The sequence below is a fragment of the Sander vitreus genome, chromosome 12 (assembly GCF_031162955.1).
Source record: "Sander vitreus isolate 19-12246 chromosome 12, sanVit1, whole genome shotgun sequence".
NCBI classification, from domain to species: domain Eukaryota; kingdom Metazoa; phylum Chordata; class Actinopteri; order Perciformes; family Percidae; genus Sander; species Sander vitreus.
The window spans coordinates 27,923,202-27,944,971 of NC_135866.1; the positions used below are offsets into that span (position 1 = coordinate 27,923,202).

The 21,770-nt window shown below is 41.5% G+C and overlaps 2 protein-coding genes across 3 annotated transcripts in view; one reads left to right on the forward strand and one right to left on the reverse strand.

Moving 5' to 3' along the window:
• Positions 1–16,642, forward strand: part of LOC144526124 (ADAMTS-like protein 2) — a 28,725-nt gene extending 12,083 nt beyond the window's left edge. The window contains exons 7-19 of the mRNA XM_078263339.1: positions 1,172–1,252; positions 1,634–1,809; positions 2,473–2,884; positions 3,746–3,814; positions 6,416–6,755; positions 7,504–7,604; positions 7,986–8,112; positions 8,552–8,765; positions 10,173–10,328; positions 10,462–10,632; positions 11,387–11,563; positions 12,368–12,521; positions 12,710–16,642. Of these exons, the coding sequence (XP_078119465.1) occupies positions 1,172–1,252; positions 1,634–1,809; positions 2,473–2,884; positions 3,746–3,814; positions 6,416–6,755; positions 7,504–7,604; positions 7,986–8,112; positions 8,552–8,765; positions 10,173–10,328; positions 10,462–10,632; positions 11,387–11,563; positions 12,368–12,521; positions 12,710–12,855 (2,324 nt within the window). The 3' untranslated portion in view covers positions 12,856–16,642. The remainder of the gene's footprint in view (positions 1–1,171; positions 1,253–1,633; positions 1,810–2,472; positions 2,885–3,745; positions 3,815–6,415; positions 6,756–7,503; positions 7,605–7,985; positions 8,113–8,551; positions 8,766–10,172; positions 10,329–10,461; positions 10,633–11,386; positions 11,564–12,367; positions 12,522–12,709) is intronic.
• A 3,745-nt stretch (positions 16,643–20,387) lies between these two features.
• agla (amylo-alpha-1, 6-glucosidase, 4-alpha-glucanotransferase a) overlaps positions 20,388–21,770 on the reverse strand; it is a 46,530-nt gene continuing 45,147 nt past the window's right edge. For both annotated transcript variants that reach the window (XM_078265017.1, XM_078265018.1), the window contains exon 35: positions 20,388–21,603. In XM_078265017.1, the coding sequence (XP_078121143.1) occupies positions 21,486–21,603 (118 nt within the window). In that variant the 3' untranslated portion in view covers positions 20,388–21,485. The remainder of the gene's footprint in view (positions 21,604–21,770) is intronic.

Here is a 21,770-nt window from a genome sequence, read left to right on the forward strand (position 1 = left end):
ACTAACAGTAAGCTACTTAGCTAGCAAGCATTATAGATTGCAGTTAGCTAATGTTAAATGCTAATTTACATAGCAAAACTTTACTTTTAACTTAAAAGAACAAAACGTCTAGTACAGCACATACAAAAAATATGATCAATGCTTACACTTAATAAATCTTGTAGTAATCCAGTAGTGTCGCTGTTAGGGTGTCTGTCCTCAAATCTGAAACTTACACGGCTAGCTGCACTAAACAAAGTCTGGTTGTCACCAAGGGGGTAAGTCTTTCTCCACAACCTCGTAGCTCCTATGGCGCCATTTTGATGCTAACAAGCACTCCCCCGCGTTAGCATTCCATTGACTGCCATTCATTTTGACGTCACTTTAACAGCGAATAACTTTACATCTGAAGCGTTTAAAGACTTTATTTGTCCATTGTTTATTTCTAAAGAAACACGACAATGTATAAAAGGCTCCATTACCTTGTACCTCATGTTATGGCTCCGTAGCAGACGTTTTTGTAAAAATAGGCTAACGATTGTGTCATAACCACGCGACTTACTGTCACATAGTAGAGGAATTACCGTATAGTACAGGAGAAGCTCGCAGGCAGTTTGTCTCACATTAGCTGTTTAAGTTTAATTACTAATGTTAACTAGCATTTTAGTTAGCAATAATTAGCCTGTGCCTATATTATCTCCTTACATATACCTACGCTCTCCGTCTCTGCAAGATTCGGAATGATTGAGATTTCTCTTGGCATAGCTACCAGAAGACTTCCAACTTTCAGACAGGTTGCTCACGTCACATATACATCTTTGAGCTCAGTTGGAGGCTGCTCAGTAACGCTCAGCTATCACCGGAAAAGTGCTTCTAGTATCCTTCACTGGTCTCCGTCCAGAGCAACGGGATCTGTTCTATCATTTCTTTAACTGTCTATGGTTGTCACTCAAAAACGTGCCTGAAAAGAGCAGGCTCTGCCAAGATGGCTCTTCAGAAACCTACGGATGACGTCATGGAGACCAAGTCCATGTTTTATGCAGTCTATGTGTCTCAACAGACACACACATTTATGACTTTTTTGCCATGTCTTTTGTTTCGTTTAGTACACAGTTTTGTTACACTGTTTCCTGATGATTAGTTCACACCTGACAATCGTGCCTGTGTGTGAAGTAGGTGTTTTTGTCATCAGGCTATGTGTTCATCGCCAACATCCCAGCTGGAGCTTCAGACATTCAGATCATAGAGAGACATAAGACGGAGAACATCCTGGGTGAGAACCTACAACTTCTTTCAGGTCAATAAACTGAGTATGAAATCAAATGATTTAAAGCAACATTTAGAGCAAAAAAAGTGCCACTGTAACAGTGGTTGTAGGAAGTTTTTTTTTAATCATTTCTAATATGATCATATGAAATAAGTTAGGCTAAATATGATCTGGACTTCTATTTGTACCGACTGCATAGAGGTTGTTTGGATCTTCTGTCTAACTCTAATTGGTCTTTCCAAAACAAGAACCAATAGCTATATTGTTAGTACCACTATCTTGAAAATGAATGAATCTTTATGTGTTTTTTTTTTTGGGGTTCTTGGAGTCCGAGTTTTGACTGTCACTGTCTTAGTCCCTTACCCTGATGTTTCCCCTCTTATCTAGCCCTTTCAGATGAAGCTGGTCATTTCTTCTTCAACGGAAACACTCTGTTTGACAATCCTCAAAACTTCCATGTGGCAGGAACAGTGTTTAAATACCGACGTCCAAGCAATATATTCTCTGATGGGCTGGAGTATATCATTGCCCAGGGACCAACACTTCAGGGCCTGAATGTTATGGTAGTACACACACACACACACACACACACACACACACACACACAAATATACAGTATGTGTCTCATCTTACTTTGTCTGGATCAACGGAAATACATTTCCAGGATAATTGCCTGACATCTGGTGCATGGCTTGCTCGCTAGATGTCCCTCACCTTCCGCTCTCTGCGTGTTGCCGTTCTCAAAATCCCTTCGCTTCGAGAAACAAACTTCGAGTATGCAAGCAACATGCTGAAAATGGCAAGTGTTGACGAAAATCTGGATCGTGCAACAAGGCAGGCCTGCTCGGTTCTTTCTGGGAATGATTGTAAAGATTTACAAAGAATATGTTTACGGCGTCTACTATCTTACTGAGTCGTTTGTGGACGAAGTACACACGGCGATACACTGGTATGAGCAAATGACGTTTAGCCATGTATCCAGCTCATTTAAATAAATGTGTGAACAGTTAATATCATGTACATAATTGGCGCCGCCCAAGACAATTGTGATTGTTTAAAGAAATGCAAACAACCCAGAGCATCTCTTTCTCCCACCCCAGAATGTATCTGATGTGTAGCCAGACCTTACTCCACAGCAATGCGAGACTACATTTTACAATTATAACGAATTACTTAAATTCCAGTACGACGTCATTAACGTGTGATTTTTCTCATTGGACATGAAGTACTACAACCTGATTGGGAAGCTCCCCCACATAACCTACGAATACACCATCCCCTGCACATCTCATGACATCAATGCGGCCGAAGGCATCACCACAGGCCCCTCCCACTCGCATCTTAACCTCACCTATAACGAGGAAAATGAGGACGTCAGAGGAGATCAACTCACAGCAGCGAATCACAGCAGAGGGAGTGTGACATCTGTCCATCACTTCACCACCCAGCTGGGAGCTGGTGGCCAATCACATGTCCAGCTGCAGGAAGAAGAAGAGGAGAAGGAAGTAGTGGAGATCAGGACACCCAGCCCTCCACCGCCAGCTGCCATGTTGGTCTACAGACCGGCTGATGTCACCGGTCATGTGTTCAGCCACAATGATGTCGAGGAGCAAGGACTTCCAGTACCGTCTGGCTACCGTGAGTCAGAGATTGATCTGTCTTCTAATAACTGTGCTTTTGGTTGGTCTATTAGTCAGCTGACAAATAATCTGTTATGGAGTAAAAATGGGCATAGCTTTCAAAATCAATGATGACATTGTTTCTTTTATATATAATTGATTGATATAATTATTTTTGTTTATTATAAGGATCCACATTAGCTGACGCCTAGACGACCAGCTAGTCTTCCTGGGGTCCAAAACAATATTAAATCAGACAATATGAAAAGGGAAACTATTAAAACATTTCATGACACCTACAAGAAAAGAAAAGAAAGTATAAAACAAAAATATCAAGGGAAATAAACCAGGAAAACCCCAAACAAAGTATCTAAAAAAACTAAATTACATTACACTATATTACACAACATGACACACGGGTTTAGAGTTAACATCTAGCTAGCTCACAAAGACAGCGAAGGCAAACTGATATTTATTACAACAAGGTATAAAACCTCAGAATACAACATGTACATGTAAAAGAGGTATTTTTTCGTTTGTTGGCAGCAGGACCTAAGGATGACACCGTCAGTTTGTCCAACACTTCATGACGACTGGTTTTGAAAAATTAGTTTTTGCGGCATCTAATTTTACATTAATGTACTCTATAGCTGATTCTGGATTTTTGTATCGATTTTATTTGAGGGTTTGATTAATAGTAGGGCTGTCAATCAATTAAGCACTTCCAATTTGTAGCTGTTACATTATCAAAATTGTCAGTAACCTCTTAGTGTTGTGGGCTTTGTCTGTCCGTCTGTCTCTGTCTCTCTGACTGTCTGTCCGTCTGTCTCTCTGTCTGTCTGTCTGTCTGTCATTAATGTGCTGTTTTTCTGTTTATTAGGAAGTTCCTCCAACTCAATTGACGAGCCATCCACTGCTGATGACAACATTCTCGTGCTTCCTTTTCCTGGTAGGAAAGACAAATGAGGCTTTTTTTTCCCCCCCCGTAGTTGAGTGTTTAAATACCTTTTTTGAAAATAAAACATTAAAACATTAGTGTGTTTTTTAATACTTCAATAATCAGAATCAGAAAGGAGTTTATTGCCACAGTAGTTACGTGGAATTTGCCTTGGTGATAGGTGCATACGTACACAACCAAACATATTACAGTTTTTGCCTATTGCTTACACACTTTTTGCAGAATTTGGCTCATTACATCAAAACTCTACACACAAGCCAATCAGACATAGCACTTGGAGAGTAACAACTCACATCTATGCCAAAATGAAACACTGCAATCAAAACTTAACACTCCTTTCTAAAAATGAATTCTTGCAACAAAATCATACACACAAGCACCATTTGAATTCCTCTTTCATATCACCAGCAACACACTGATGGGCTTTATAGAAAACACTGCAGTCTTTGGGTTTCTATTTTTATTGTCTTCTGTAAAACTCAAAAGTAGAATTTCTGCAGTTATCAAACAAGAGCTTTTACAAAAAACAAACATTCTTACAGAAATAAAGAAAAATAGAATCACAAATCATCAAATTTAGCAACAAAACAAAAGTAAAAAAAAATATTACTGGATACTGTAAATTGCTATTGGGAAAAAAAAAACATATACTTGTTGTGTGTCTGTGTGTGTGTGTGTGTGTGTGTGTGCGTGTGTGTGTGTGTGTGTGTGCGTGTGTGTGGTGGGGATCTGGCCACAAGACCTCGTCAACATCACAGGCGATGTCTCTTCCACGTCCGACTCCTCTCTCTCTCTCTCTTTGTCCTCCTCTTACTCTGACTCTCATTGCCTCCATGCTTGCAACGTTCTCAAAATGGTTTACCTGAGGCCTATTTGTACAGGAGATTTAGTTTTTGAACAAAGTGTCGAATGTAAGAAAACGTGTGTAGTGTTTCGCAATAAGTGTGAAAGAATTGCAAACAAAGTGCAAATTTGACAATGTGTTAAAGCTGTGGTTACACTGTGTTTAAGGAATGCTACAAGAAGTTTAGGTATTAAGGCTTTGGTCTAAGCATTCGTTTTTAGTGTGTAAGCAATGGGCAAAAACTGTAAACATTAATAACAAATAAACAATAAATACAGAAACAAATATGTACAAAATAGCTGTTTAGTATAATAGTATTTTTATATATACACACACAGGGAAATGTCATGATAAGTTTTACCAATAATATTTGCAGAGATAATAATCATCATAATTATAATACTTTTTACACATTTTCATTGTAAAACAGAGAAATGCTGTGGGACTTTTGCTTCTGTTTTTGGGCTAGTGCAGTATTGTGAGTCAGCACCACTAGTAATTGGTGTAGGATAGGCCTCAGCATGACAAATCGTCCACACAAAGGGGTTGGATAACACAGAAACACTACGTCCTATTCAAACATACAGCAGACCTTACTAACTCCAGTGTGCTGTTCTGTACCTGTCCCTTGACTTAAGAAGAGATCATAAAAATGACATTTAAACAGAGAAAAAAAATAAGATATTAGTTTAGTTTAACAACTGGTTAAACAGTCTGTTTAAATAATAGCCTTTGTAGCTCCCCGCCAGTTTGAATCTCAAACACAAGGCGTTCTTTTGTAGTTGCTGGCACTTATTTTGCACATTCATGCCGTGAAACACGCTAACGTGAGAACTAGAAAAAATAAAGGATAAAAAATATGAATTTAGTCTAGTGCTGTGGGGGAATGTAACTAAGTACATTTACTCAAGTACTGTACTTAAGTACAAATGTTGAGGTACTTGTACTTTACTTAAAGGAACACGCCGACTTATTGGGACTTTAGCTTATTCACCGTAACCCCCAGAGTAAGACAAGTCGATACATACCCTTCTCGTGTCCGTGCGTGTTGTAACGCTGTCTGACGGTTCCACCGGTAGCTTAGCCTAGCACAGAACCTGCAGGTAACTGGTTCCAACTAGCCAACTACCGTAAACAAACCGGGAACTATATTCTCAGAAAGGCTTGCTGCAAAGCAAATCACTCCGCCCAAGTAGCAGAAGTAGCAGAGCTTCGCCTTTCTGAGAATATAGTTCCCAGTTTGTTTACGGTTAGAAGATGGCTGTGTCTCATGTGACCTTGTTATTTGTACACGCTGTGACTCTACAAATCACAACATGTAAATAGGAACATGTTGGCTTTATGTTGTCACTTATTCGGAGCAGTAGGCTAGATGGAACCAGTTACCTGCAGGTTCTGTGCTAAGCTAAGCTACCGGTGGAACCGTCACACAGCGTTACAACACGCACGGAGATGAGAAGGGTATGTATCGACTTGTCTTACTCTGGGGGTTACGGTGAATAAGCTAAAGTCCCAATAAGTCGGCGTGTTCCTTTAAGTCTTTTCTTTTCATGCCACTTTCTGCTTCTACTCCACTACATTTCCACTACGTTCATCTGACAGCTTTAGTTACTTTACAAATTAGGATTTTTGCACACAAAACACATGTAGGCAATACTCTCACTGGTATGTAATGTATCCGTTAATGTCAAACAAAATACCGTAATGTCTTAAAACCTCTTCATTCTTTTGTTTGTATCCATTCACAGGTAGCCAGAGTGTTCATTCTGCAGCCCAGACAGAAGAGGCCCCCTACCTGCTCCTGGAGGACTTGCATTACAACCAGACACACTCAAACACACACTCCCTCACACAGTCAAACACACACTCTGTTGAACACGCACTCGCTGATCCACACTCGCCAGCAGAAACACATGTGCACACGTTGTCCGCCGCGGACACAGAAATACGCACAGACATTCTCACAGTTACTGACACACACTTTGTCACACACACAGAAACAGAAACTGGCAAACACTCGCACACACACCCTGCCATCTTGGTAGAGCTGCAACAGGTGCCTGCGGTCCAGGCAGCCAACACAGAGAGGTATGAGCCAACAGCTGTGGAATAGATTCAGTGTTTTCTTCCAGGGCACTGTTATGCTATGAGATGTAATTCACAACACATGTATGCCATAAAATTGCTTATTGTATTACACTCTCATAATCGCATCGGCATTAATTTACTCTTTACTCATAGCTTATAAGGAGCAATACTTTATATAAATTGTAAAAATAGTTTTTTATTAATTTTTAAAGATCAGTCCTGTGATCTCGATTAGTTGTCAACTATTAAATTAATCGGCAACTATTTTGATAATCGATTAATCGGTTTGAGTCAGTCAAGATTTCTCTGATTCCAGCTTGTTAAATGTGAATATTTTCTAGTTCCTTCTCTCCTCTGTGATAGTAAACTGAAAATCTTTGAGTTGTGGACAGAACAAGACATTTAAGGACGTCATCTTGGGCTTTGGGAAACACTGATCCACATTTTTCACCATGTTTTGACATTTTATAGACCAAACAACTAATCGATTAATCGAGAAAATAATCGACGGATTAATCGACTATGAAAATAATCGTTGGTTGCATCCCTACTTGTATCCACACATTTCACTCTAACGACTGTGTAGAAGCTTGCCTGTACGCCTGCTCACTTTTAATAAAACTGAATTAAGTTTCCTTTTCTTCTGACAGCATAATAATTGTTTTTTTTTTTTTATAAAAATGAATTGGAAAATATCAGGTTTCAAAATTGTGCTTGTCTACCTGTTTCTGTTTCTGTCCCTCTCCAGTAATGACTTTGACGTGGGTCTGGACCCAGATGTTAGCCTGGCAGACATGTATCGCTGGAAGGTTTCTGCTTATGCTCCCTGCAGCTCCACCTGTACAACAGGTAAACATCAACATACAGTTAAAGGTGCTGTAGGTAGGATTGTGAAGATCCACGACTTAGCCAAAAAATTTGAACATCGATAACTTCTTAGTCCCTCCCCCCTTTCCACTAAAGCCCAAAACTGTCTCCTAAGCCCCTCCCCCCACAAGGGAGAATAAATGTGTGTGCATGAGCAGTGATTGACACACAGTTAGACAGACGTAATTTATACAGTCTATGGCCCTAACAGAGAAAATAATGCACCGGTCTACTTTGCCTGCACCTTGTCCATTATTGTCCTAACTCAGCTGCACATTCAGTGCACGCGTACAGTATATGTATGTTGTTGATCTATATCTGCACTCTGTGTACTCTCTGTTGTGTGTCTGTGTGTGTTGCCAGGTATCACCACTAGCTATGCCCTTTGTGTCCGATATGATGGTACTGAAGTGGATGACAGTTACTGCGATTCTCTGACCAGACCTGAGCCCACTCATGAGTTCTGCACTGGGAAGGAATGTCCTCCAAGGTACTTATTTTACTTACTTACTGACTGACTGACTGACTGGACTAAAACCCTGACGTGAAACTCTTCAGACTTGGCAAATAAGTGATAATTTGCTTGTGTGAGAGATCAGAAAAGCGAATACATTTCAGGTGAGATGGCATATGGACATGTGGAGTTAAGGTTATCTACTAAATTAAACATATAGATATCCACATGTCCATATTTTTGAATCTATTAAGATCTTAAACTAACCAAAACAAAGTAAGGGGGAAAAAATGAATCAAGGTACAAATCAAAGTTTGGGGATTTTTGTTGCAAATTAAATACATTAGGATTATGTATCTCAAATAAAAGGTGTTGAATTGTATCTGTTCAATGGTTTTATTCACCAAATATCTCTCAAACTGTATCAAAGACCTGACCAATCTGACCAATTGCCATCTTGCCACTTTCTCCTCAGATGGGAGACCAGTGGTTGGAGTGAGTGCTCTCGAACCTGTGGTGAGGGCGTTCAGTATCGTACCGTGCGCTGCTGGAAGATGCTGTCGCCCGGCCTCGACTCATCTGTCTACGATTCACTGTGTCTGTCACATGAGCTCCACAAACCAGCCAATAGGAAGGTCTGCCTTGGCCAGAGCTGCGGACCCCAGTGGGAGGTGTCTGAGTGGTCAGAGGTAAGATGTTTCTGGTGGAGGTTTGTGCAATGTGTCAACATTGATGGCTCGTCTTTATGTTTTGATACCATCCAAAGGTTTGATGTCTTGAAATCTCATATTGCTGTGGTCAAAGCAGCAAAAACATAAAGCAATGTCCAATGTTCATTAAAAGCTTCAAAGATTTAAAAGTATTGAAACAGTGTGCAGTCATCATTAGCATAGTCTCACATTGCCAGATCTATCTCCACAGCGATGTGGAGTAAGATCTTGCTAAACCACAGATACATTCTAGGATAGGAGAAAAAAAAAACGCTCTGGGTTGTTTGCATTTCTTTAAATCAGTCCCAACCGTCTTGGGTGGCGATAAGTTCCGTACATGGCAACGGTGGCTCTGTAAAATAGCCTCGGGAAAAGAACTTGTTTTGGTGGAACATTTGCACCCCGCAAAAGAAAATGCCACATGCAATATGAAATGAAGTTAACTGTTTAAATTGGCTGGCTGTATGGTTAAACCTCATTTGCTCTTACCAGTGTATTTACCCTTTGGCATACTGGGGATGTTTCATCTGTTACACACCACACCTTCTAACTCAGATAGACAACACTTTCAAACAGAGCAGCATGAAATGACAGTCACTACAAAGAAAACACAGTAGCAATAGTATTCTGCATGTTGATTAGTCATGGCAACTATATTAATAATCCAGTAATTGGTTTGTCATTTTTTTAATCTAAAAAAAGTTTTAAAAAATCTCTAAAGCTTTTGTGCGAAACTTTTTGATAATAATGAACGTCCGTTACATTCAAGCCATTGCCAAATGAGTTGCTACAAAGCTAATTAAGACTATCAGCTCCACACAACTCTCTCTGGATTTCTCAGTATGACTATGTTCAGAAGATTGTGGCGTCCGGCGACTTTCCCGCGCAGAAACTCAAGTGAAGATAATGACCTCTTCTGAAGAGTCCATCATGTTTTTTTAATCCTCCGTGTCCTCCTTGGCTACTAGCAACTGCGTGGGGGAGGGGTGGGGGCGCGTGCGCGATCACAGCAGACTTGTATCATGTGGACGCGTCGACAGTGTTGCTGTCATTACTTAGAATTCCTCATGGGGGTGACAGAAACTACGCGCTATAACTTTAAATGTGAATATTTTGTAGTTTCTTCACTCCTCTGTGACAGTAAAATAAATATCTTTGAGTTGTGGACTAAACAAGACATTTAAGGACATCATCCTGGGCTTTGGGAAATACTGATCGACAATTTTCACCATTTTCTGACATTTTATAGACCAAACAACTAATAGATTAATCAAGAAAATAATCGACAGATTGATCGACTATGAAAATAATTGTTAGCTGCAGCCCTAGTATTGATCTTTGTACATGTGTGTGTGCATAATGTATGTGTATCCCTGTGTGTTTTAGTGCTCGGCGCGATGTGGCTCTCGGGGTGTCCGTACTCGTGAGGTTCGTTGCTCCATGGAAATGAGACTATGTAACAAGTCTTCTCAGCCAATAGAAAGTCGAGAATGTGAAGGGCCGCCCTGTGACAGAAGATGGACAGTTTCTGACTGGGGACCTGTGAGTTTAACAACACACACACACACACACACACACACACACACACACACACTGAACACACACCAGACCAGGCATTTTAACACTACAGTTTCAGTTTTGCATGTCAATAAAAAAATGTCTGTATATGTGCCAGTGCTCCGGTGTGTGTGGAGAGGGAAGGATGGTGCGCGCTGTGATGTGTCGATCGTCGGGTGGGGTAGTGATGTCAGAGGAGCAGTGTGACCAATCACTGCGCCCGCTGGCCATCTATCCCTGTGGTGACAGAGATTGCGCCCCCCACTGGGTCGAACAGGAATGGCAACAGGTAAATGTATAAAGTTGGGGTTTTTTTCCGATACCGTTAAAACAATACTTTCGCAAAGAAACTCCCAGACTGTCTTTTGTTTTGCCTGATGAAGGTCTTGTACCGAAACGTTGCCAGCTATTAAATTTATCTTTGCAAATTAAACAGTGTGCAGGAGTTTCTTTCAACTTTTGACCTACTCGTCCCCCTCCAACACACCTGTCTCACATTATAGATGTGCAAAGTATTTTATCCTCTGAAAACGATACTTTTAAAATGGTGCCGGTGCCTTAACCGATACTTGCACCATGGGCTAACGGGGTGCAATTGAACGCACCATTTGTCCCATCTGTGTTGTTTCTCCGACAACTCAGACTCTGGCAGTGGCCATGGTGCAGCTAACCTTAGTCTCCTCTGTGTCTTTAGCTGCAGTCCATCCTGGTGTTGGAATCCTTTCCAGTGAAATACAGCCACACTTTAGAGTTTAGCTGTCCATTTTAACCGTGTTTAAGCCAGCTACTAGTTAACGGTAGGCTAACGTTACCTGCTGCCAAGTGCAATGTTAAGTAGCGTCACATGCAGTGATGCTTCTGTTGCCTGTAACATCTGTTTCAGGGCACCAGAGAGCAGCGCAGGCATTTATGTGGCACTGAAATCTGCCTTGTCGTTTAGGAACTGGGTTTTGGTACCCAAGCCTAATTGTGTGTATCTTTAAGATCAGATGTGTATATATACGTTTTCTTGTCTGTGTGTTTGTTGTGTATGTGTGTGCTAGTGTAATGCTACATGTGGGCGTGGTGCGCGGCAGCGTCAGTTGGTGTGTGCTGGGCTGGAAGCTGGTGTGTTCAAAGAGTTTCCAGACACCAGCTGTGACCAAAGCAACAAACCAGAGACCAGCTCGTCCTGCTTCCAGAGACCCTGCTCCAAATGGTTCACCACATCCTGGTCTCAGGTAACTGTCTGTCTGTCTGTCTGTCTGTCTGTCGATACTAAATGATCACAATACTTATGTCACGATATGTAGGGCTGCTCAATTCTGAAATCCTAATCACAATTATTTTGGTCAATGTTGAAATTGCACGTTGCATTTATTGAACTTAAAAAACAGTGAAATAGTTAAACAAATCAACAGTGAAAACCCCTTGAACTCTGAAGTTTACTGTAATACTTTTCCCGTTGAACAATTTTTCCAACAATTCCCCTTCAGAACACAGGATAAAAAGGAGTTAACTTGCTTGCTACTTACTTTAAAATGTAATTTTTGAGTAAAATTGAGTGTGTAATTTTCCTCGATTACATTGTTTTTGTGATCGTTAGAAGCCAAACTTCGATTTATTGCATAGCCCTAACGATATATTATCGCCATTTCAAACATATTGCGATATTCTGCAATACTGCAATTTGTTTCCAACTTCAAATTTTGTCCCCAAAGAAACTTTGTCACTTTTTTTTCTAAAAAGATACATTTCTCTGTTTTTTCTCTGGTTGCTCATCTCACAGCAAAATATGATTGTCAAAGAAATTCTCATGTGCAATTTATATTATAAAAGATGGATACATGGCATCTGTGTATCAATACAGTATTGCCACGGAAAACATATTGCGATGATGTATCGATTTTTTTCTTCCACCCTTGTCTAATTCAGTAAATTAGTGTGTGATGTCTGTACATTTTAGTATCTTGCATTGTAGGTCCGGCTGTGTTTCGAAATATGTTAAGACAAATAAAATGTCCTGTTCCCTCATGCTCCCCCAGTGCAGTAAGACCTGTGGGAGTGGCATCCAGGTTCGGGAAGTGAAGTGTTACCAGGGGGAGGAGCTGGTCACCAGGGGCCACAGCTGCGACTCTGCCCTCAGGCCAGAAGCGAGACAGAGCTGTGAAATCCAGAGCTGTCCGACAGAAGCACCAGGTACAAAAACAAACAAGTGCAGCACATTTCCTGTAGCTGATGCAACATTTCAGGATAAATGAATTCCCACATGCATTGCTGTAGCAAAGTGTTTTTCTGCAGTGCCCTTTTTATAAATGAAGTCTAGCATTTAGACTTTTTTCCAACATGTTTCAGTCTTTTGTGGTTTTTGTGTGTCTGTCCAGCAGCAGTCCCGGCAGCGTCAGTAGTAGTAGAAGACTCCTGCCAAGACAAACCAACAGCCAATTGTGCCCTGGTCCTAAAGGTGAAACTGTGTTCCCATTGGTACTACAGAAAGGCCTGCTGCCAGTCCTGTAAGGCACCAAGACCCTGAAGTCTTAACTGTAACCCCTCACCTCAAACCCCTTTACACAAACCACTGGTACCAAAGGTCACATTACATTCAAAATGGTGCTACATAAAAGCCTGCTGCTAACAATGTAAGGCTTTACGACTCATTTTAACTTTGTAAAGCCGAGTTCAGACCAAAGATTTGCGACCAGACGAGTTGAAACTTGCAATGCGCTGGTCTGCAACGTTCGGAGAGCTGCCAGTTTACACCAATGCAACTAAACGAGATGAGTGTATCATCTGCATAAAAACAACCATTGTACTTACGTTCTAAGTTCCGACTTTCAGGCTTTTTCTGTAGCTGGATATCATTTGTAGCATCTTAAAATATGAATGAGGATAGTGATAGTTGTATTTCTAGTAGCGATGAAATGGGGAAAACATTATATTTCTCTGATTCACTGCTTTTTTCTAACGCCACTCCCTCTCTTCAGTCACTCTCTAGCTCGCTCGACCACACACCGTGCTCGCGGGCGACCGTTGAGCCTCCGTCTAAAAGTCTGCCGTTTCGACCAGTTGTCAGTTTGTAACTGACTTGACCTGCTGACTTCTCTATTGGCTGTTGAAACTGGTGACGTCCCTTAAATTCTAAAACCAGCCTCTGGCGACTTGAACAGCTGAGTCGCAGCAACACCATCGGCTGGTTTGAGTCGAGCTGAGACGGGCCGGTTCGGAACACTGCGACCTTTTCCTGCGACGCTCTAAAACGGTTTTCTCTCATGGCAAATCTTTAAGTCTGAACTGGGCTCGGCTCTTCCTCAATTCACTGATGTCAAAGGTCAACCTGTGGTCACTGGCTTTACCTCCTACCTGTTACATGTTATACCTTTAAATCTTTTTTCCTGCCACCTAGAATTGATTCTCAAAGTAAATTAGTTGGTTGTTGTATGTAGTAGTATCATCATCACTACTAAAGATTTACGATCAACATTACTCCGAGTGCTTCCTCAGAGTCATCAGTAAAACAGTTTTGCAGAAAAATAACAGTTCCTACTCTGTAACTTAAAAGTTCATCGCAAATACTGAAAGCATAAAACAACGTGCGAGGCTTTAGCTTGCTCCGTGGGACCATTTACCCAGCGTGCTACTAAATCTATTCACTGACCAGCTCTTCCCCAGACAATGTGAAGATAGACTAGCTTTAGGACACACTGGGCTTTCTGTTTATCTATTTCTCTAACTCCAAAATAGAAACATAGGAAACATCCTTCATCCAGCTTTTGTTTCCGTCACACTCACTTTAAGGGTAAAAACCCTCAAGGACTCTTTATTCATCCATCCCTGTGTCCATCACTGCAAGTAACTCCCATAATATTTCAAAAGTGATGCTACCTAAAGGCCCTGACACACCAACCTGATAATCGGCCATCGGACAGTCTGGCGAGGTCGGTGACTCGAGTCTGTTCGGTGTGTTCCGTGCCGTCGTCAGTCGGAGGAGCCGTCGTCCTTCATTTGGGCCGATTTGACTTGTTGAATCGGAAGGCGGGCAGTCGGACTCAATGACCAATCTGATTGGCGGAGTGCTAACCCGGGAAATGACGAGCGGGATGAGCGTGACTAGAGTCTCTCAAAATCTGTCTTTGTCGATCTGAAATGAAGACAGATTCAGCAACTGCACGGCCTATTTCTCACTTAAAATGTTTTCAGAAACACATTTTGGAACTATTTTCGTAAAATATGAGATCGTCGTTTTTTTGGGTCTGACTGCCTTTTCTACCGAAGGTCGGCCGTCGGGTTGGTGTGTCAGAGCCTTTAAGTCTTTAATCTATTCATTCCCTCACTTCTTAAAGGGTAATTTAATATTTTTGGTGTCCAGGTGACTAATGTGAAAAAGAGTCTTTGAAATCGGTCCAGTATTGAGCGAGAACACTGTAACCGGCAGCCACAAACCAAGCTGTAATGTAATCATACAGGGCAAATGTGCATCGTCAATTTCCATCTACTAAAAGTTCTGTTTTTGCTCACATGGTTATTTTAAGTTTCTGACAACATTAAGGAAAGGATCCCTACAGAGATAGACCTTTTTGTTAAAGAGTGAGATCCTTTTTGTTTAAGCAGAAACGGCTTCAAAATCAACATGGCCAAACCCACCAGACTCCATGTAAATAAACAGTACTTTTAGCGTGTATAGAGCCAGCATATTTTCACATGTAAATGGGTGAATTAAGGGTTTATTTCAACCAAACCACAGTAGTGATCGTTTGAACAGTGGAAAGACGAACCAAGACGGCTTTTGATCGTTTTATTTAGTTTCTGACGACTTTAAATGATGAATGTGTTTTAAGATGATAAAATGACTGTTTATTTAAATGGAGTGTGGTGGGTTTGGTGATAGCGATGTTTCATGTCAAACAAAAAGGATCTTACTCTTTAACTAAAAGGTCGACCTCTGTAGGGATCCTTTCCATAATGTTGCCAGACAGCCTGTCAGTGGCAAAAACAGCACTTTTAGTGGACAGGAATTGAAGGTGCGCAATTGCCCAATAACTTACATTGTAGCTTGTTGCGTTGACTGCCGACTGCAGTGATCTCGCTTAATACTGGACTAATTTCAAAGATTGATGTTCCCATCAGTCACTTAGACACAAAAACATGGGGGAAATGGTTTTCAGGTTAAACAAACAAAATAAAGTTACCCTTTAAGGTGCTATGTTCTGCTGAAGAGAGTGCATACAAAGCACATGAAAGCCCTACGGCAGCTTTGTTGCAACTGTGGCAACAGACGAGGACAGACTGGACCAGGGATAAACATGTGTCTGAGCCCCCTCAGCCTTGGTCCCATCCTGCTATAAACAGTTACTCCCAACTTTACTGTTGCTCCTTTTTCAACACAGTACCAAAACAAGCTTGTTGCTTCTTCATAGTGACAAGCTGATCCATGTCACAGTTCCATTTTGCCTACAAAACAGCAAATCACAGCACCTTTTCACTTAGATTCCTTTTGGAGCTAGAGATGTTCCGATACTGCCTAAAACGCTGGTATCGGTATCGGGAAGTACTGGAGTTAATGCACCGATCGGATACCACGTAATAAAACCCTAAAGAAAATCTACCTTAAAGTAGTTTGTGTATGTTCTTTTTCCGTTTATAACTGACTGTCAAACTGGAGAATAAAAGAACGTTCTGGGGCGTTCATGTTTCACAAAGAGTTTAACCTGAGCCAGACCGACAACAAAGATAGAAATAATATCACATCCATACAGGGATAGTAGTATACAGCTGTTGAAACATAATAACATATATGACACACTGGTATCGGCTCAGTACTCGGTATCGAGCGATACGCATGTTCAGGTATCAGAATCGGTATCAGGAAGCAAAAAATGGTATCGGACCATCTCTATTTGGAGCCACACAAATCTTCATGCAACTTTTTGTTTTCACGAAGGCAGTAGTACTTCCTACTTGTAGTACTTGATACAAAAAAAAAGATATCATTCTTGATGCAAAAAAAGTTGATGCAAGTGCTGTGGAAAGTAGCATATGCAGGTGCAGTAACTTGTGAGAACCTGGTGGTTATATTTCTGTAGACATCTCAGATGTGAGTTCAAGAAGGAATGAAATGAAAGTACCGCTCCAGAAACTGGAGATGCTGGCCTGAGAACAGAAGAATAGTACAAACACTGCACAACGCAGAAACAGCTGAGGAGCATGAGCGTGGTACTGAAACCAACATGGCTGCCAGCGAAAACTCATCTATCTGATACACTGTGTACAGACTGTCCAGAGTATTGTTTGTTACAGTAGTCATAGAACTGCTGCTGTTGTTGTTGTTGTTGTTGTTTTTGCTTACTGTATCACACATAAAGAATAAAAGATCAGCTGTTTTTAACAAGCATCTGTGTCGGACTTGTGATTGCTGCTACCCTTGGTGACAAACACTGGACTGACCCTTGTACTGTACAGTATGTAGTGCAGTGGCTTAAACCTGCATTCTATCTAATCTCCAGCAGGGGGCGGCTCCACAAAAAAAAAAAGAAGTCTGTCTTTCAGTCCTTCCAGAATAATGCGGCGTTTGTTTGTGATTATGCAACACGTTTTCTCAAAAAACGCGATGGAATTGCGGGAACTTTTTTTCACAAACTGCGGTTTCATCGTGTCTTCATCGCGAGGTTTGCAGCTTTTCGATGATGTTCACGTCGCGTAATTACGTCACTTCATAACGTTCCCATGGCAACAGGGGAAAATGGCTGCTCTTGTGTGAAGTAAACGCAACATTTTTCAACTTTTTGCTAAGATATACGTGACTTTTTTGCAACGAAAATGCGGGGATTATGAAATCATGCAAGTCCCGCACATTTTGCGCGGAAATCGACAATTTATACAGCGAAAGTGTGCTGTATTTGAAAAAAATGCGGCCCCCACATAAAATATGCAGATTTTGGCTGATTATGCGATTGCATAATCACGTTTTTCTCAAGGGACTGGTCTTTATAGATGTCAATGGGAAAATGACCCCACTTCTCACTTGATTTATTACCTCAGTAAACATTTTCATATTGAGTTCATGGTCTCAATCGCTAGTTTCAAGTCTTCTTCAATTCAGCATGATGTTCATTTAGTTAATTATGGTCACATTTATTTTAAAATAAAAGACAATAAAGCAGGGGATGCTTTATGGGCGTGGCTACACACCGACCTGTCAATCAGGACAGAGGCTTACCAATGCTAACCATGACACTGTGGACATGAACTTGTTTTTGGGTGTTCATGTTTTTATCTTAAACTTTTACCCTCTCACTGTGTTTTCACTTCATCAAACCTAATTGGAACCCTTAGTCGCCTAGAAATGTCTCGTTTAGTGTTCTGCCAACCAAGCTAGCGCTTGCGTTAGCTGGTAGCATAAGGGAAAGTTTGCAGATTTTCAACCAGCTCTGTGTACTGCCGTACATGTTGACGAATGGCACCAGTACACGGAGGTCAGAGTTTACCCGCCAGTAGTCTATATCCACGATGTTCCACTTCCGGGATTGCTCTTGTTCTGCTGGAAATTCCGTTCGGATGTCACTCTTTAGAAGATTTAAATGGACCAGAAAACACAAAAAACAAGTTCAGGTCTATTTTAATGTACACAGTGCCATCCTTAGCATTGCTAAGCCTCCGTCCTGATTGACGGGTCCTAAAGCATGCCCTGCTTTGAACATCATGCTGTATTGAAGAAGACTTGGAACTAGCTATTGAGACAATAAACCCATTATGAAAATGTTAACTGAGGTAATAAATCAAATGAGTAATAGGCTCATTTTCTCATAGACTTCTATAGAAACTGACTTCTTTTTGGAGCCAGTGGAGACGCCCCCTGCTGGAGATTAGAGAGAATGCATGTTTAAGGCACTTCAGCATTGGCTCAGAAGCTTCGTCCATTCTTTTTAAAGTCCATGTTACAACAGGTGGCACTCTTCCGAGCACTGGCAGCAACCACACTGAGTAAAATGTTAGGAGTCCATTTAGACTAGAGACTAGATATGTTGTGGTCAAGAAGGATTTTAATACACAAGGGTTAAAGACAGAACTAACACCAGTCACACTGTGTTAAGACACACACAGTGACCCTCATTAGCTTATAACTACTTCCACAGATATAGTTGTTTCATATTGTTCATCTCCCGTCTTGTTTCTGCACAGCATTCCTTCTTTTCGAAAGAAATGCTGATGTGTGAGGTAACATCTACAGTGGGCGGTCAGAGATCTACAGCATGGTTACTCAGCTTTAGACACACAGCAACAATGTTCATGCACAAAACTGGTGTTTAAACATTAATACATAGTTGAATGATATTACATCATAAGGCTTGTAGGGAAAATGTGGTGAAATAGAGTCGCGAAGTTCCTCCTTCTTCCGGTGGACCTCATGGGACTTTATTTTGGAAAACAAATATGCTCAGTAATGAACGGGGAGAGAAATATTCTTTTTGATCCGGTTTAAATTGAGCCATGAATTACACATATGATGTTCGTCCCTTTAAAAAATAATTTTGGAACTGAAGAAAGTCTCAGTTTGCCGTAGGTTTGTCGTAGTGCCACTTAATTTTGTGTGAAACCGCTCAGTACTACATACAGTACTGCATTTCATCTCGCACAAATTACGTCACCTTGCTTGGTGCTCTGCTTGCTCTCTAGCTAGCTAGCTTAGCTATGTTCCACAACACATGTAAAGTTATCTCACCTGATGTGTTTTAACGGCTGAGAAGCGAAAGAACGTGCAAGATCCCTAAACTCGTGTGAGTAACGTTACATCCCGGTACGAAACACTCAGGCATCGCAGTTTCAGAGAGACGTAACTAATGCGACTTTGGGGTGAGTAGTCTTTTTAATTTATATTTTCACAGTTTTATACTTCAACAGTTTAACGACAAACTAGACTTTCTTGACTTGCTAAATTATCTGTTAAAATTGACAAAACATCATATGTGTAATTCATGGCTCAATTCAACGGAATCAAAAAAAAAAAGATTTGACTCCTCGTTCACTAACTGCACGTTCAACCTCAAAACGGTGTGCACCGTGTTGCTACGGTTTCCTGGTTGGACGACATGTTTCCTCGGAACGTTTTCGAGATACATTTTCTCTCGCTTGGTGGGTGTGTCTCTCGTTTTGGCGATAACCAATCAGCAGAGTTTGGTCTTTAAGCTCGTGGTAATAAAAAGGCAAAGCGCTTGCGCAAAGGGTGTTTAACGCACCCCCGTTTTAGTTTTAAATGAAACGTGTTGCTACGTTTTGTCGGGGCTGACGGTGGCTCCACCTGAAGGGGAGGGACTTCGCCTCTCTTTGGGGAACAGCTGGAAGACCTGGACCATGTGCAGAATACTGATTCTTTGTTATGCGTTTAGGTCATTTATTTCGACAGGTTACATGAGTACAGGTGAATATGCACAGTGACAGGTTGTTCAGTTCAATTCCGTTTTCATGCTACATTAAATAAAAGCTCCTTCTCAGGCAGCAAATGAAGTGTGTCAGCCCTTGTTGTTAAACTACTGGCTGCAGGGTCAAAGTGTGAGTTAGCTGAAACTGAGGATGAGGTTTCTTTTTTGTTTTATTGTCCTGTTTATGAGGACTTAAAAGGAGAAATCCGGCCGATTTTTACCTGAATCTTGATCGCTACATGTCTCCGAGTACCGACTATAGGAAAAAGAACGACCAAAATCGGTGCTAGCAAACTGGACAAACTGGACTTAACAATGTCTGAGTTGAAAAGGCATCTTCTTGTCACGTAAGGGCCCTGTTCATGTTGCACAGAAATTTTAATTGCATTTTGTGTCTGTTAAGAGGCACAAAGGCACTCTTTACAACATGCCCCCAAAACTGGCATTTTAGCTAACTGGGAGCTCTGGACGTAGCTGCAGCTTCTCCAGTTTGCTAGCACCAATTTTGGTTGTTTTTTTTCCCTATCGACAGTACTCGGAGACATCTAGCGATCATGATTCAGGTAAAAATTGGCTGGATTTCTCCTTTAAGGGATGTACTTTTTACTAAAATGAACTTGTACTGATGATTATGAAAAAATCAGAGCTTGGGAAAGAAGATTTTGTTTAATAATAAGCTGTACAATAACCTATGCTTTTGTGAAATTCAATGAAATGGTTGAACGCTGCAACTGACATTTTGGTGTCTTGTGAACCCCCTGAGGGGTCGGGCACTTTGTGTGCAAGACACGGAAATAAAGACAAATCATCAATCATCATTTACAGAGTAAGGGTACAAACACACAGGGAGTGGTGAGCTGGGCGGAGCTGTGAGCTCCTGTTTATGTTCAACGAGAGGCAGCAAATCTTGGATGAGGATAGTTCGAGGCAGAAGACGGGCAGGACACTTCCTGCCCATCTTCTGCCTCTAAAAAGGCTCTGACACACCAACCCGACGGCCGACCGTCGGCAGAAAAGGCAGTCGGACTGATCAGTCGGCTCCCGTCTCTCAAAAAAGTGCCTCGGAACACACAGAAGCGACGCCGACTTGAGCGTACGTTCTGCACGTGCGCGAGACGTAATACGCAGGCGGCGCTAATCTGTATTGTCGCCCAAAAAATGAAAACCAGAAATGACGGAACATCTCTCTAGACCTAGTAAACACGGAGCACGCCGTCGTCAGTCATTGTTTTCATCAGAGAGTGTTGATAGTAGTCAAGAAGGATCGTTGTTGTCATTACTCGCTGAACGGAAGAAAATACGATGGCTAGTAATAAGAAGATACTGGCGTTGTCAGCTCTCGGGCTTCTTCTTGTGGAAGAAGCACTGATTCTCTAGTCAAGGGCTAGCACTCCACCAATCAGATTGGTCATTGAGTCCGACTGCCCACTGGCTGATTCAACTGTGTCAAATCGGCCAAAATGAAGGCCGGCGGCTCCGCCGACTGACGACGGCACGGAACACACCAAACAGACTTGAGTCACCGACGTCGCCAGACTGTCCGACAGCCGATAATCGGGTTGGTGTGTCAGCGCCTGAACTATCCTCATAGTTAAAGTTCATATCAATGCACTGAAAACTGTGGCAGTAAGTCCAGGTGGGAAATCAAAACAAAATGAACCTTTGAAGCAAGGCGAGCTTTGCGTTTGAAAGTAAAGTAAGACTGCATCACATCGGGGGGGAACGGGGGGGGGAGGAGGAGGATGGGCATTTAGAGATCATAGAGGACCTCCAGCACAGTGGCCAGAGACCAGGCCTGGGTCTCACAGCTGAACGAACAGTACTGGCCATTCTCATTGGTCAGCTCTGGCAGACCCTTCCACGGAGACCTGACAATACACCAACAATGGCAAATTAAACATTAACACTTAGTGTACCTTACAGTCATTCCGTATATGTTCATACATTCTCTGCAAATCTCTAAAATATACCCCAACATTGATTTAAATATCGGCTTGTTTTTTAAAAAAAGAAGCAAACCCTGAAATGAATGTAC